Genomic DNA, 16,705 nt, shown 5'->3' on the forward strand with positions numbered 1-16,705 from the left:
ACCATAGATGCATAGACGGCTTTGCATATTTTGTACACAAAGAATGTAATAACTAAAGTCATGCATTGCACAAGAAAAATGGGAAAACCAACTTTATAATTGTTTAATAGACTGGAATCTTTGTTGGAAAAACAAAGTTAAGTGTTTGTACACATAAAAAGGGTTGCCTTTTAAAATTTTAAGTTGCTACATAATATTTTAACAACTACGTGTAAGCTTAAATTATGGAATTTGTCCAACTGCAATTATTGTGAATATTGTAATGAGGAGCAAATGAGAAGCATATGTTATTTACATGCAGAGTACAAAATTGCTGGGTAAAATGTTGCACCATGTTGGAAACATGTTTTGCATTTAGTCAGGAAATTACATGGGAGAAATTTGTACTTGGAAAATATGATGTCAAGTGAATTAAATATTTTCCATTTTAACCTTTTGTATTATAAAATTAAAGGCAGTCATAAACATTTTAGGCAAATTGCCGAAGATAACCCATAAACCTCAAAAGGTGGCAATCCTGTTCACAAGACAAACATATATACAAGATTCTCTACATAAACAAAGACTTAATACAAGTCTTTGGGAGTAGAGTTGCAAATTGTCATTAGAAAAAAATCCTGACATATGACAGGACTTGAACCCAGGACCCTTGGATTTGTAGCCAAGCATCATAACCACCAAGCCACAACTCCACTCTGAATAAAATAGAGGGAAAAGATGATTTTGTTGTTGTTTTTGTTTTCTTACTATTGTATTTAAAAATTCAATAGTGGGAGAGTTGATAATTATTATTATTAATTGAAAGTTAAATGTCAGTTGTATTTGCATTATACTATTACATTAAAATCAAGTGCAATGCATTGTAAATTAACATTTTTACTGATGAGGAAATAAAAGTGGGTTGAACCTACATAACACAAAAAAAAACGCAACATGCACATACATTAAAATTGAGCGCAAAAAGTTGATGTGGCCTGATGCATAGGTGTAGTGCTGAATTGTGCCTACTATTTTTCATAGAATAATACAGTATATACAGTGTAGCATATAGGTGAAATTACAGACCCACAATTTTTTGGTATGATGACGTTATCAAAATCAAACATGAAGATGACGATTTCGGAAGATAATGATTAGAGCAAAAAGATATAAGATTTGGAAGAAAATTGGACACTTAGCGCGGGGACATGCTCTTTCAAATTTGATAAAAAACTTTAAAAAAAAACTTATTAAAGTCAGAGAAGATTGGGCACAGATAAGCGAGACGCGCTCTGTTGAATGTCATTATGATGATAGAGAAAAAATTGTTTTAATTCAGATGACGCCATACAAATGTGTACATGAATTCATATCTACAACCCAGTAGGAGCAAGGCCATTTATAAGTCATTGTTAAAATTTTGTAGATGATGCATTGTTGTACTTAAAACCAGTGAAGTTGAGTAAAAAGAGGAGCGACATGTTTATGTTTCCTAAGGTTATACACCAGCCTAGCTTACCCTCTGGAAGTTGCTGAGTGATTTTCAAAACACTGTTGTCCTGCTGGTTTAGTTGCAAGATTTGTTTTTCAATCATTAGTTTGTTAATTTCTTCATTGTTAGGTATGTCATGGTCAGTTTTTAACTTTCTGGAAAGAAAATCATCATAATAATTAAAATAAATTCATTTTAACCGTCAATAACTAATTATCTAACTCAACTTACTTAGTAAACAGGGTTGAAATCAGTACAGAACGTATGAACCAACTTTATATACCATCGAGTAACAATTTACGCGATTTAATGAATTTTGAATATATATAGTTAAAGTGTTAGTGTAGAAAATAACTTACCTATGCAGTCTGGTTAAGCTTAAAAGCTTCTGATGTCTCAATGTGTTAGCCATGCTCTTATTGAGATAAAACGCAAACTTCTGAGGATCAACATCTCCATGACACATGGCCAATAACTGACATACTTGGTTGAATATGGGGATAGGAGCCTTGTGTTTGATTAAGTTATAGGCCTGGTTGAGAGTGTCTTTTATCACTGAAACTGAAAATAATATGATATTAGGTTTTGATCAACTAAGATGTAATTGCACTGCATACCTAGTACATACAGATACAGAACATCTTATTGTCAAAATAACAAACAATATGAAATTTGAATAATTTCTTGTAACAAAGGAAATTGATGCAAGCAATTCAATATACTGTATGGACTAAGCTGACAAATTATGTGGATATACTTTCTCAAAGTGACACGTATGTAACCGTTGACCTCTAGATTATTGCAACAGATGATACATCGGTGAGACAGGACGGAAATTGGGCACTCGACTAAAAGAACACGAAAGGACGTTGATTTGGTATTGGAGCAAACGTACACTCGATCGCAACGCAAACAATCAGAAATTACTGACCATGCGGCGCAGACAAATCACGCTATTGATTGGGATAATTTGAAAGTAGTGGAATTGGTCAGATTAAGATGCTGTGTTAAGGAATCCATCTGGATCAGGAAGAACCCCAATTTAAATAGAGATGAGGGTGGGTACAAACTCAGTCAAGTGTAGACCAATGTGTTGACCCCATCATCTAGAGGTCAATGGTGACATAACGTGTCACTACACTTTGAGAAAGCCAACTGATAGTAGGCGAAACGTCAGGTAAACAATTGTTATTTACTATTATAACCTACGGTTGAGATATAATTAACTATTACATTTTATTGGTAAATAACTTCATTAGAAAAAACAAATATCCTAGCCTAGGCCATCTGAATGAAATTACATGAACTTAATTCAATGTTGTATTTCATCTTTCACCTCATACAATTATTTGTACCATTCCACTCATAAACTTTCATTATTTGTATTAATATTAACTATTTATTGAAGGAAAACATCTGTAACTGTAGAGATTTAGAAATATAAGGAATATTTAAAATGTATTGTCCCCCTGAAAAAATAATTCGTAACACATTTTTTGTTGAATATGCCATTATAATGTAACATAATAGTTATACACATTGACCAAAAATTAGATCGAAAGAAAATGTATTTACCTGAAAGAACTGGAATTTAAAGCCAAAAAATGGTGAAATTGGCTGCCAGCTAAGTGAAAACATCATTTTTTTCCGGTTTTTTTCTACGGAAGTGATTAACTGTATTAAAACTACAAAATAGCATATTCAAAGTCTGATTGAATTAATCTTAATTTTTTATGTTTTTGGGGGACAATACATCTTAAAATTTACTGTACTAAACCTGAATTCTGTATTTTGATCACATCATCAATTTCCAACAATTTTTTGTCAGCTTGAAGTATCTTGTTCAGTTTGTGTTTATCTTCTGGCAATCTGGACTTCCTAATATATTCTTTCCTGTCATCAATATCATCTGATTCACTTCCAACCCTGAGTATTTCAATCTCACTGTGCTCATGCATATTCATTTCATCAATAGTTAGAGTGTTGACGATCTGTATGTCATCATTAATGAATGGTGGCGTTTGCAATGAGTCTTCTGATAGCTCTGAAATTGCACTAAGCTCAAAAACATCATTCAAAGAATAATTACCATTTCTCATTGTTTCCACAGACATAACAGTTTTTGGTTTTCGCCCTCCTCGCTTTCTTGATTTAATCTCAATTTGTGTTTCCAATATTGCTTCAACTTTCTCATTTTGCTTCTTTTCACTTGTCTTTTTTTGGTCATTAGACTTCTTTTGTCTTCCTCGAGTTAACTTACATGGTTTTTCATCTTTACTACCTACGTCTTGTGTTGATTTTTTCCTGCGATCCCTCAGTGTTCTCTTTGTTATTTGTTGTTCCTCTTCCTCAATCTTCTCCACTAAAATGTCATCTAAAAGTTTCTGTTTGGTTTTGTTAGATAAACTTGTCTTAGAATACTCTTCAAATTGATTAGCAAGTACCATTGCTACTTTTGATTTCTTTGAAGATTTAGCTCTAGTTCCTTTTTTTGTTTCTGTTGTGTTAGGTTTTAAATCATGATCATTGTCTTTATCATCACAAAATATGGCATCATCTTTGTTACACTTTCTTTCTTTCTTTTGCTGTCGAATTTTTTTAGATGTACTTGTGATGCTACAATCTTCTATATTTCCATCATCAGAATCTGTATCAAAACTGAACACATCTTTTTGTATCTTTTTCGACCTCGTTTCTTGTTTTACTTTAGATTTTGTTCTACTTTTCTTAACACTGTAATTTACATTTCCCCTTTTAGCTTTCATTGTACATTTTTCTGGTTCATCAAGTATATCATGGATAATCCCCAGTTCACATTCATTTAAGGATTTTTCAGAATCAGACTTTAAAGACTTACTATATCTTGCCATTTCTGGTCGAACTTCAGTAGAGACAAGGTGGATCCAGTTTGGTTTGCAATCTTTAGTTTCTTGACATTTTAAGTTTGAAGAGTTGCAACAAATGCTTAGTTCCTCAAATCGTTTTGCTAATTTATCACCTGTGTTATTACCAACTTTTGGTTTAGAATGTTGTCCTTTCCAGAAGCAACTAAAAATGTCCATTGATTCACAGCCATACTCAATTGCACATTGATGGATATTGCATAATGCACCTGTAAAATGCAGTTTGCATAATGTATTTAGATCTTTGCTGAGAAAGAAAGTACTAGTCTGAAATAGATCAAGACCCTTCTCATAATAGTCCATTGCTAAAGAAAACCGTTCTTGTTTAATAAAACAAGATGACATGTTTGCATACAAATGAAGAAGTGGTGAATTTAGTCCTTGATATATACTTTCTGGTGTTTTGGATGCATTAAGGTGTTTCTTTCTAGTGTCTTGGGTGACTTCTTGCAACGTACATATGGATTGAAATTCCATTGAGCCTCTGGCAATAACATCACTGAAAAACTGGTTTACAGCTCTTAACATGTTTATCTCTTCTGCATGATCTCCTTCTACATTGCAGACTTCTGCTTGTAGTATCAACATTTCCATGTCCAACCTCTGCAGTATTATATCAACACAGGCTGAACAATGGCAACAGTCAGGGTGTTTACTATAGTCTGGTACACCTAACTTGCACACTTTCAGACTTGGTGAAGAATCCATACAGAACATGTTATCCGACATATGTTCAGTGGTCAGAGACAATTTCCGACTATGTATGAAGTTGTCCTCATCATCTGACACATCAAAGCTGAAGGAATTTGAAACTGATGAACTTTTGTTGGTACTTCCTTGAATTAAGACAAAGTTGTTTTCATCCATGTTTAGAAAATATTTCGATCTCTCAATATTCGCTTTTGCTTCAACAAGTTCACCAGCAACCAGTTTAACTCGTGCAATATCCATGTGAAACTCAGAACATCTATAAATGTAAATATTACAATAATTTTGTTTTAATAAATTATTTTTTTAATGTTTTTTAATAATTGTACAAAAAGTCAAAAATCAATACCTTCTTGGAACCATGAACTTTTCTGCCAAGGTCAGTCCTTCAGAAAGGTAACACTGTGCCTGTCTAACACATCCTTGCTCTGTATACTGGCGACCAATATAAAGTAGTGAATCAAGAACTGATCCAATAATGGACCATTTAGTCATACCACAGTTATCTGTTGAAGAAACATTTTTAAAACGTTAATTTACTAAAATGTTATTTCAGATCAGTTAGCTTTTTGAATGAATCCTTGAGAACAATTTTCAATTAAAAAAATGATTAATAAAAATAAAATGTATTAATAAATCAATATTCACAAAGGACAAGGCACAAGAACATTTTTAATTTGTAAACAGTCTATGTTCATTTAATCTATAGATTAGATTAAATGTGTTGGCCAATAGTAATACCGTATATTTCGGTGTATAAGTCGCACCTGTGTATAAGACGCACCCCCTACTGAGAGTAAAATATCGGTATTTTTTATATCGTCGATGTATAAGACGCACCTTATATTTCATCAAAACAATGTTTTTTTTAAATTGTAATCAATATTATTGTAATAATATTTGTTATATCTACAACGGCGTCCTTTATGTAGGTTTTTTCTTACCTAGGCTTGGCCACGCCCAGCCTCAACAAGTTGTTTCTAACTTGTTATTCATGAGTTTCGCACCCGTGCAATATCGAGTGCATGACCGTGTGTGTAACACGCACGTGTGTGGGCTAGCCTCGCTCGATCATTTCGAGAGGGCGCACGTTTTCACGGACAATCGTATTCGATTAGTATCTATGTATCCGAGAAGTGTGTACGCTAGGTCCATGCTATAATCACATGGAGAATATACTAGTCGAATACCGTACAACATGTGGCCGCCAAGAAGGGCTTGCGCTGGGGGTACGGCGGTCGGCGATCGTGCGTATAACTATAAATAAATACTATTCCAATCCTATACGTTTACAAATGAAATTTTATCGGAGCGCCTAAAACAGCTCCATAATAAACAAATCTTTTTATCATATTCAGTATAACATCACGCTAAAATGCCTTGAAAACTAGGCAGAAGCAGGTTGCCGTTACGTTAGTACACCTGTAGCTAGGCCTAGCCTACTCAGGCCTAGCCAACGAGGTGACGATATGTACACTCTGTGGTGAGGCATTTATGTTCGGTGTATAAGACGCACCCTTAATTTAGAGTTCAAATTTGCGTGTCAAAAGTGCGACTTATACACCGAAATATACGGTAGGTGTGGCAACAAGAAGCACAAGGCAATCTAACAACAGGACGCTGAGCTCAGCCAGATCAAAGGGTAACCGTTAGTTTTTAAATGATCAGTCTCTGACAACTAAACATTTTATTGCCAGTGGTATATTGTATTAAGTTTATATCTTGTAATATCATCTATTCAATTAAACCACTGAAAAAACCGGGACACTCAAATTTTGAAAAAAGGAACAGACACAATGAACATGGTTGATGGCGGACACTTTCATATATCTATGATGACATCATTCAGACCCAGGAAAACAAAGACCAACGCCAACTTGCAATAAAACACATGGCCCTCAATAATACTGAAATTACTTTTAGACTAATGGCAAACAGAGATTTTTCTTTTTTAAATGGTCACATATGATGAGGAGATCTAAATTTGTGCATCACACCTCTGTCACTCATCCCGATGATATTCAAATTACAGTAGCTTAAATATGCATATTAGGGTGAATTTACAGGGTTACCATATCTCAAAAAACTACTAGTCCGAGAGAGTTGATTTTTTCATTGATTCATTCAAAAAGCATACATTTATATGTGCTCTAATAAAAATTCTTGACCCCATTTATCAATGTTTGCATACATAATGCGACTAAAATGTCTTTGTTTTGGACTCAAATGACTCGGATACAGGTTTCCTATAGTTGACATACTGTAGGACCGCTTTGTAATTCCCAAAATCATGCCTTTGTCATGCACCTCGAAATTATGCTAATTAGTAGTACAAATTACATGAAATATGCAAATAAGCGGGTGAGATTACAGTTTTCCTATATCTCGAATACCATTAATGCTGGAAAGTTGATTTTTTCAAAGCCTTATTCAGAATGTACATATTTATATTTGCTCTAATAAAACATTTTACCAAAAAATTATCAGAAATATGACATTTGATCCTCAACCCTATTTCTCAACTAAATGCAATGTAACTAAAATGTATGTTTTGGCCTCAAATGACATGGATACAGGTTTTATATAGCCAGTATAGGACCGTTTAGTAATTCCAAAAGTCATGCACCTCGAAAGTATGCAAATTAGTAGTATAAGTTATACGAAATATGCAAATTACAGTGAATTGCCATATCTCGAAAAACGATAATGACCAATATGAGATATGGCAACTTTCACCCGTTGTACTACTAATTTGCATACTTTTGAGGGAAGTGACAAAGGTACTGTGATTTTGAGAATTATTAAACAGTTCTATACTGGCTATAGAAAATGTATTTGAGGCCAAAACAAAGTCTGTACAGACATTTTAGTTGCATTATATGCAAATATTTAGAAATAGGGTCGAGGGTCAAATGTCATACTTCCGATAATTTTTGAGTAAAATGTTTTATTAGAGCGAATATAAATATGTACATTCAGAATAAAGCTTTGAAAAAATCAACTCTTATTAATGGTTTTCGAGATATAGGAAGATGTAATTTCATCCCCATATTTACATATTTCTTGTAGTTTGTACTACTAATTTGCATACCTTCGAGTTGAGTGACAAAGAAGGAATCGTAGGAAACCTGTATCCGAGTCATGTGATATATAATTTGCATACTTGGGAGGCGAGTGATACAGGTGTGATTTTGAGATTTACTAAACAGTCCTATGTTGGCTATTGGAAACCTGTATCCAAGTCATTTGAGGGCAGAACAAAGTCTCTACAGACATTTTAGTTTTATTATATAATGCAATATTGAGAAATGGGGTCGAGGGTCAAATATTATACCTTCGGTCATTTTTTAGTAAAATGTTTTATTGGAGCAAATAGAAATATGTACATTCAATAAACTCTCTAGCATTAGTGATTTTCAAGATATAGGACAACTTAATTTTTCCCCCTTATTTGCATATTTTATTTTAAAACTTGTACTACTAATTTGCATAATTTTGGAGGATTTTAGTGACAATAATTGTGTATGCAAACATTGAAAAATGGGGCCGAGGGTAAAATGTTGTACTTCCGGTCATTTTTTCGTAAAATGTTTTATTAGAGCAAATATAAATATATACATTTTGAATAAATCAGTGAAAAATATCAACTCTCTTGGACTAGTAGTTTTTGAGATATGGTAACCTTGTAATTTCACCCTAATTTGCATATTTAAGCTAATTTGCATATAATCGGGATGAGTGACATAGGTGTGATGCTCAAACTTTGATATCCTCATCATTCAAATGTGCCATTTAAAATAGAAAAATCTCTGTTTGCAATCTGTTTCACTTCGGGCTGTTTTTTAGATAGGATGCCTAGCCTATTTTTGTTTTTTTTTGCACTTGGATCAACCAAAAAGAACATTTACTCCAATATCATGTGCTGTAGTAAACCACTGTAATTCATTGTTATAATTCTGGTATATATGCAAATCACATATAAATGCAACGACAGCTAAAAGGCTAAAAAGTAGTATTTTACAATTCATTTAATAAAAAAAATATTATTAGTTACACCCTGCTTGTTCACGGAATACGGGAAATATACTATGTTTTGGTTCCATATTCCATAAGGCCGGCCTCATGGAATATGGAACCAAAACGTAGATATTTCCAGTATTTCGTAAGAACAAGCAGGGTGCAATGATTTTATCTCTTAGCACATAAACAACGCGCGCATAGAACCATCAAACAGGTAATATGGGATATATTCCCCTTCTGATCCACTTGACTGAGTAAATGGGCGTAATACAGAATTATATCTCATACATATTGACCAATCGGGTTACAGAATTCACGTACAACGTACACTCACGCCCATATTCTTAAACCGGACTTTAGTTGTAGTTCGAGCTAAAACTAAAAAAATGACGTCATTTTAATTCATAAACCGAACTTCAACTAAATCACCGACTAAATCAGGCCAACCTCGACTAAATCGAGATGGATTTTGATCGATTTTTTTAGTCCTGGAGGGGGCAGGCTAAATGGTCGACTAAATGGTTTTTAAACGATGTTTATAAAAAACGTAACAGTCATTGAGTTGTTATATTGGCCAGATATTGAAGAATGAAATATCTATATTTATATTAGCTTAATTAAATATACATTGGTATAAGTTATAATAATGAAAATCATCTTTATTTACAACTGTATACAAATTACATTATTTTCTTCACGCAAGTCCGACTTCAGCTACGTCACGCCATAGCGACAATGGGAGATGCGGTAATTCACCACGCAATGGAATGTTTAGGGGGCCTAGCGCTTTCTTGTCACGCTATGAAGTGCGTGGTTCGTCGCGATCATACTTTGTTGGGGGCCTAGAAAATATAAAAGTTACCGTACCGCCATGGTTCTTAAATATATTTTGAAGATTTTATTTATACTTCACTGTTAAATTAATACTGATATTGTTCTAATAATTAACGATTAAAATTATTTTTCATGTATATAGTCCTGATGCGTAAAACGTGTTGTAAGAAATGGAAAGTGATATCAATGCGCAAAATTTCGTCTGCTCCTCAAATACTCATTGGCAAAATGTATAGCCTTTGTTACCTCTTCGAACTACGACTAAAGTCCGGTTTAAGAATACGGGCATAAGAGATAAATTTAAAGGCGAAAGGTCACTATTTATATATCTGTAGGTGTGAGGGAAATTTGCATTGTGTCAGCCTATAACTCCACAAATATAATATTGTACACTGTTTGGAAGCAAAATTGTTTTGGTCCTAGATACGAAAGACATTAATACATTTTAAATTAACAAATAAGTTTTACCTCCTATATTTTCAGGATTTAACAAGACATTGTGTTTATTTTCACAGCTGCTGCACATGTCATTGCCTAAAACAAGCCTAGCAACACCCATTCTAAGTTTCAGTGAATCATGAAGGAGATCAAGTGGTGTTGGTAGATCAGGGCACACCTTGTGCAGGTCACAACCATCGGTCATGTCTGTTGGTAGATTCAGAAGCTCAGCTGATAATTCCATTACACAGGCTTTGATCATGTATGCCTGTCTGTTGCGTTGCTCTAAAAGTTCAGTTTTCTTGATTTTTACAAGTATATCTACAGCATCTTTCACCTAAAAAGTACAAAATTGTTGAATAAGCATCATCAATTATATTCTATTCTTTCATGATCAAATTATCAAATATAGTAAAAGGCCAATTAAAAGTGTCCATTTTTCTTGATTAGTACTTGTTGTAGAAAAATAAGATTTTGAAATAAAAAATCCATAAAGATTGGTCTTTTTATGTCGAGTGTCTGTGTTTTTAATTGAGAAGAACCATCACAGAATACCTGGCAAGCACAGACATGACGACAGGAATTGGATTAAAACCCACAACTGCCTAAACTAGAAAGCCACTCCGAGAGTGCATACCTCCGCCTACTGTAAAATTCTCCTACATAAGATTTCTCTGTGAAAAAATATATATATTTGTGTGTGTCTTAATGCTGTTTGTGATTTAGGCTAATTTCACTACAAGCATGTGTATGCAAGTTTGGTGTAATGGTTCTGTAACAAGCCTTTCAATTAACAATAGCTTCAGTTGACAAACAATAGAACAGCAACACGAAAATCAAACAAGTGAATTTTAAAAGAAATAGGTTTTTTAAACTACTCGCATCAAAAAAGGTGCAAATTAAATCAAATTATGTTATAAAATTACAAATCACCGATTATAACTCTTGCCTCTTGTACCAAAATGAAGTTTTTTGGACAAGTAGTTCTCGAGAAAATGCAATTTCAGTTGACTTATTACTTTAAGACTGCTCGCCGGCTTTTGAAAAATTCTGTCCTATCTTTTAACACTAGCAGGTCTGAAAAGTATACTAAAAAGTGGTTCAGAATTGGAACCATGGTCCCAAAATTTAATGGAATGGTCCTTGACCACATATCTATATGTATATTCATTTTGGTAAAGATCCTGTAATTACTTTTTGAGTAATCCTGCTAACAAACAAACAGACAGAAAAACAAACGCGATCGATTACATATACTGACCACATATCTATATGTATATTCATTTTGGTAAAGATCCTGTAATTACTTTTTGAGTAATCCTGCTAACAAACAAACAAACAGACAGACAAACAAACGCGATCGATTACATATACCTCCTTGGCGGAGGTAAATAATATTCTGAATTATCCCTTTGTGATGTGATCATTGTTTTGCAAAAAACAAATACTGTAGTACATCTTGCGATCACAGACTTCAGTTGTGGAACCCTCATCAAATATTACATTAGGGCAAGTGACTGAGATGGAGTTTTTGACACATATTTTAAATACCCATATCGAAATTAAGTATAAGTTATACAGTCAACTCTGCCAATACCGGACACCCTTGGGCGCATATATTTTCTGGTTTTTCGAAAGTCCGGTTTCCTGAAAACATACTTTTAAAGTCATCACGTTGTCACTGAAAATGCTTTGAATCACCGGTCCGAATGCTGCCCGGTACGGTCTAGCGTAGGGAAGGCCTAGGCTATGATTGTGTCAAGCTAGTTTTAATTAAATAATACTGATAGGCCTACTTTATTAATATTAAGCCAATTCAATTTACCTTTTTTAAAAGTTACATTATTTAATGTACCAATAAAACATTGTTTTTTTTTGTAAATTATTGTTTCTCAATGTGTTTTTAGCGGCAAAAAGGCCTAGGCTAGGCCTACGTACGTACGGTGAACATAATTTTGGTCGTTTATTGTTTATATCGCGAGCTAGCAGCAGCATGGGTGATAAAAATAGCAGAGCGGGGCTTTGATTGATGCGCATGTGCAGAGGTGTCATAATCAAATAAAAACACCCACACTTAGACCACATGTTTTTTAAGCTCCTTTATTTTGACGTAATTTGATAGCAATAAACGAGCCAAGCAATAATGACACAATAATTAATTGGTAACATTTCAAAGTTTATTAACACTAGTTAAGTCAAGTTCATTCCGTTTACGTTTTGCCATAATGATTTCCAAATTTATAATGATGCACATTTTTAGTGAAACATTCCTTTTTAAAGTCCTATTGCAATTGTGAATTTAACAATAATTTAAACAAAACAAAGACACAAAGTGGAATGTAAATTTAACTTTATTAAAAAACAATTCATATGCTAAAAAACAGGGAGTTGTTAACAACTCTCTGCTAAAAACAATAGACATTAAGACATAGCGCTTCACCGCAGTTCGATACTCAACAAACCAATTGCCGCTTCGTGGGTTAACAATGAACTGACCTGTCAATCACAGTGTAGCGCTCCATGGCAACATTATTTGATCGTACCGCGAAACGTCGCGCACTTCATGCATGGTCCGGTCAGGGTATGGTTAAAAGTACATTGTGAATGTATTGAATCCGAGTCAGCGACGACGATGTTACGTTGTTTTCGTAAATATTTGGAGTTTTTTAACTGTCAGTCCGGTTTTCAGACGCTAATTTTCGTGTTTTGTACTTCATAATTTGTCCGGATTCCGGAATTGGGTATTCCGGTTTTCATAATAAATTACAGTACATTTAGAATAGGGACAAATTGGGCCATCCAAAAAAGTCCGGTTTTCCGTGAATTCCGGTTTTGGGAGAGTCCGGTATTGGGAAAGTTGACTGTATATGGATTGTAATAACTAACTTGATTTATAGTAAACTGGATTTTATTAGGTTCTTTATTAAATATTTTATAAAATAACATATTTTTCCAACATTTGACAAGAACATACAAGTGCATGCAATTGCAAGGTATAGAGGATTGCCAGATCACTAAACATAAAAAAAAAATATATAACTCTACCTTTCCCGAGTACAGGAATGTCTTACATTGTGCTAACAGACAATATATTAATTCTACTGTGACACCAGATTCCTTATTTTCATCATACATTTCAAGGAATTCGAAATTAGTTTTACAGTTTCCAAGTGTAGATAGAATACTGCACACTTCAAGCCTATGTTGGCTCTTCTCCTCTTCTGAACCAATTGTACTGGCTAATAGTAAAGTAACTACACGCTGTAAGGGCTATAAATAAAGAAAGAAAGGGAGAACAAATTTCATTAGATCTCTTAATATTTGGTACATCTATCAAATCTTGTATCATATTTTTTAGAAATCGGCTTTAACATGTTCTAGAATTAGCTACTGTGCCTTTCATTTTCAAATTAGATGTTCAAAATAACTCCTATTCTTCCATTAATTTAACATACTAGATGGTACGCTCGCTTCGCTCGCGTACCATCTCGGTCCTGCCCACAGATGGTTCTCGAATACACAGTAATTTCAGCGTAACAAAACTGGCGATTTCACTAAATGTACGTACCACAGGACTACAATACATTGTCGTTTACAGAAACGAATAAATAGACACGATGATTTATGTAGTCAACTAAAATTAGCACCCTGGGAATTACTTCCGAAGGAGAAACTTATCACAAAATGAGCCCAATTTTTTGATTTGGACTCATTTAAAGAAACCCACTTTGTGTTTTGTATGTAACATTAGGGTTGAGGGATGGGAAAGCGGATAGGTACAAAGAGGAACAATTTTTAAATATATTCTTTATCCACTCAGTAACAAAATATTTTGTTCATGTTTTATAGGCCTATAAATAATATACCTCTAAATACAGTAAAATATTTGCGATTTAATACTTTGTTAAAACTGTCACTGTCATAATCGATTGAAATATTAAAGTACATGTAACGATACACCACTACGACGTTTATATTATTGGTAATTAATGTGTTTATATCTAACAGTAGAGCCTAACCACAATCTCAGTAATTATATATCTAACAGTAGAGCCTAACCACAATCTCAGTAATAAAGTTTATTTGTATATATTTTTATATTACATCTGTCAGTATAAAGTTTATTTGTATATAATAATGTGTTTATATATCTAACAGTAGAGCCTATCCACAATTTCAGTAATAAAGTTTATTTGTATATATTTTTATATTAAATCTAACAGTACGAACATTCACAGAAAGAAATGTTAGCCCGAATGTTCGATTCAAATGAGGACCAACAATAGTTAATAGGTATTTACAGTATTGTCAAAGTATTGCAAGTTTATTCTTAAAGGGCCCATATATTTACCTACCGCATGTGTTAAACCAAGGGCTCATAAATTTACCTACTTGTGTTAAACCAAACTCTGGCAGACTGAGAGATTGGGATGTTCCATTCATCGCAAATCAATAGATTTGTATAAACGTATATTAAATCTATCAAAATAGTATTTTTTATAGCAACATTATGATGCTGTACTCTAGCTGTTCAACCGATTTTCAGCCATTAAAAACAATTATCGTAGGAGGAGATAGGAAAATGCGAAGCCTCCTCGCATTTTTGTGGCGGGTATTTTTCAAGATGGACATCCATTAGACAGTGTATACCACGATCGGAAAACACCCCTATTTGGGGCAAATCGTTGAACCTAAATTCGTTTTAATTGTCAATAACTAATTATCTAAATTAATTTAATTAGTAAACAGGGTTACATCAGGTGGATAAAATCAATACCGAAAGTACGAACCAACTTTATATACCATCGAGTACAAATTCTAAAAGTAAGGCGCGATTTACCGAATTTTGCCCTTACGTAAATTTATATATAGATATCATAATGGATTTGATGCAGCAACGGTCGCTGTACAGGTAGTTCAAAATACGGAAGTGGAAGGACATTGCCACGTCAGCCAATCAGCGACTCACAACAGTTACCGAAGATTCAGCCAATCAAATCTAAGTCGAAGCTTGTTAATTTTTTAGTGAAATATGTTACGATAATTATCAAAGCCATTATGGCATATGCATAATTGATAACAACTAGCTTCGCTCGCGTACCATCTAGGTCATGCCCACAGATGGTTCTCGAATACATAATAATTTCAGCGTTAAAAAACTGGCGATTTCAAATGTACGTACCGCAGGACAATAATACATGTCGTTTACAGGAACGAATAAATAGACACTGTGATTTATGTACTCAACTAAAATTAGCACCCTGGGAATTACTTCCGAAAGAGAAACTTGAGAAAATGAGACCAATTGTTTAAGTCAAATTTAAACAAACTTAATTTGTGTTTTGTATGTAACATTAGGGCTGAGGGATGGGGATGGGGAAGAGGATGGGTGCAAAGAGGAAAACTTTTTAAATATATTCTTTGTCCATTTAGTAACGAAATATTAATTGTTTTCATGTTTTACAAATAATATACCACTAAACACAGTAAAACATTGCGATGTAATACTTTGTTGAAACTATCACGGTCCTAGTCGATTGAAATAGTACAGTACATGTAACGATACATCACTACGACGTGTATGTTTATATAATGTAAAACAATTTGTGAAAACCACCTCTATTCGGGGAAAATCATAAATTCGATTTAATCGTCAATAAATATTAAATTATCTAACTCAACTTAAATAGTAGGCGTAATGGTTTTCAATTGTTTCTTAGAGCCAATTCATACTTAAGTTGGTTCCTACCCTACCCACCAAAGTTGTTCTGCGTTTAGGGCATGTGATGCACCGTTGGCCTATCCTCTACTGGCTTAACAACGCTACTCATGCCAGTGAGGGAAGGGTGATGATGTGGGTGGTTTAACTGCAATAATAAAGATTTGTACATAATATACGGCGACTGAAAATGCTAGCTCATTATCCGTTTAAAAAAAAATTATATCCAACCTCTACCGCACAGATTGAAAAAAAAATGGATCGAATTTCTGTTATGAGTATACAGTACTTGCCTTTACGACGCCTGAGGGAATAGACACTTGTGGAACAGAGATTGGAATATTCCATTCATCGCAAATCAATACATTTGTATAAACGTATATTAAATCTATCAAAATATTAGTTTTTAAAGAAAATCGGCCCGTCTTCAACATTATGATGCTGTACTCGAGCTGTTCAACCGGTTTCCAGCCATTAAAAACAATTATCGTAGGAGGAGATAGGAAAATGCGAAGCATCCTCGTATTATTGTCTGCGGGTATTTTTCGAGACGGACATCCATTAGACAGTGTATACCACGATCGAAAAACACCCCTATTTGGGGCAAATCGT

At 33.9% G+C, this 16,705-nt stretch overlaps 1 protein-coding gene across 1 annotated transcript in view; it reads right to left on the reverse strand.

Annotated features, from left to right (window-relative positions):
- LOC140040714 (separin-like) overlaps positions 1-16,705 on the reverse strand; it is a 50,782-nt gene that overhangs the window by 16,591 nt on the left and 17,486 nt on the right. The window contains exons 8-13 of the mRNA XM_072086849.1: positions 13,420-13,644; positions 10,405-10,711; positions 5,432-5,588; positions 3,249-5,341; positions 1,831-2,032; positions 1,499-1,626 (exon numbers count right to left, since the gene is read on the reverse strand). Coding sequence (XP_071942950.1) covers positions 1,499-1,626; positions 1,831-2,032; positions 3,249-5,341; positions 5,432-5,588; positions 10,405-10,711; positions 13,420-13,644 — 3,112 coding nt within the window. The remainder of the gene's footprint in view (positions 1-1,498; positions 1,627-1,830; positions 2,033-3,248; positions 5,342-5,431; positions 5,589-10,404; positions 10,712-13,419; positions 13,645-16,705) is intronic.

Source organism: Antedon mediterranea, chromosome 2, assembly GCF_964355755.1.
Source record: "Antedon mediterranea chromosome 2, ecAntMedi1.1, whole genome shotgun sequence".
Taxonomy (NCBI): Eukaryota; Metazoa; Echinodermata; class Crinoidea; order Comatulida; family Antedonidae; genus Antedon; species Antedon mediterranea.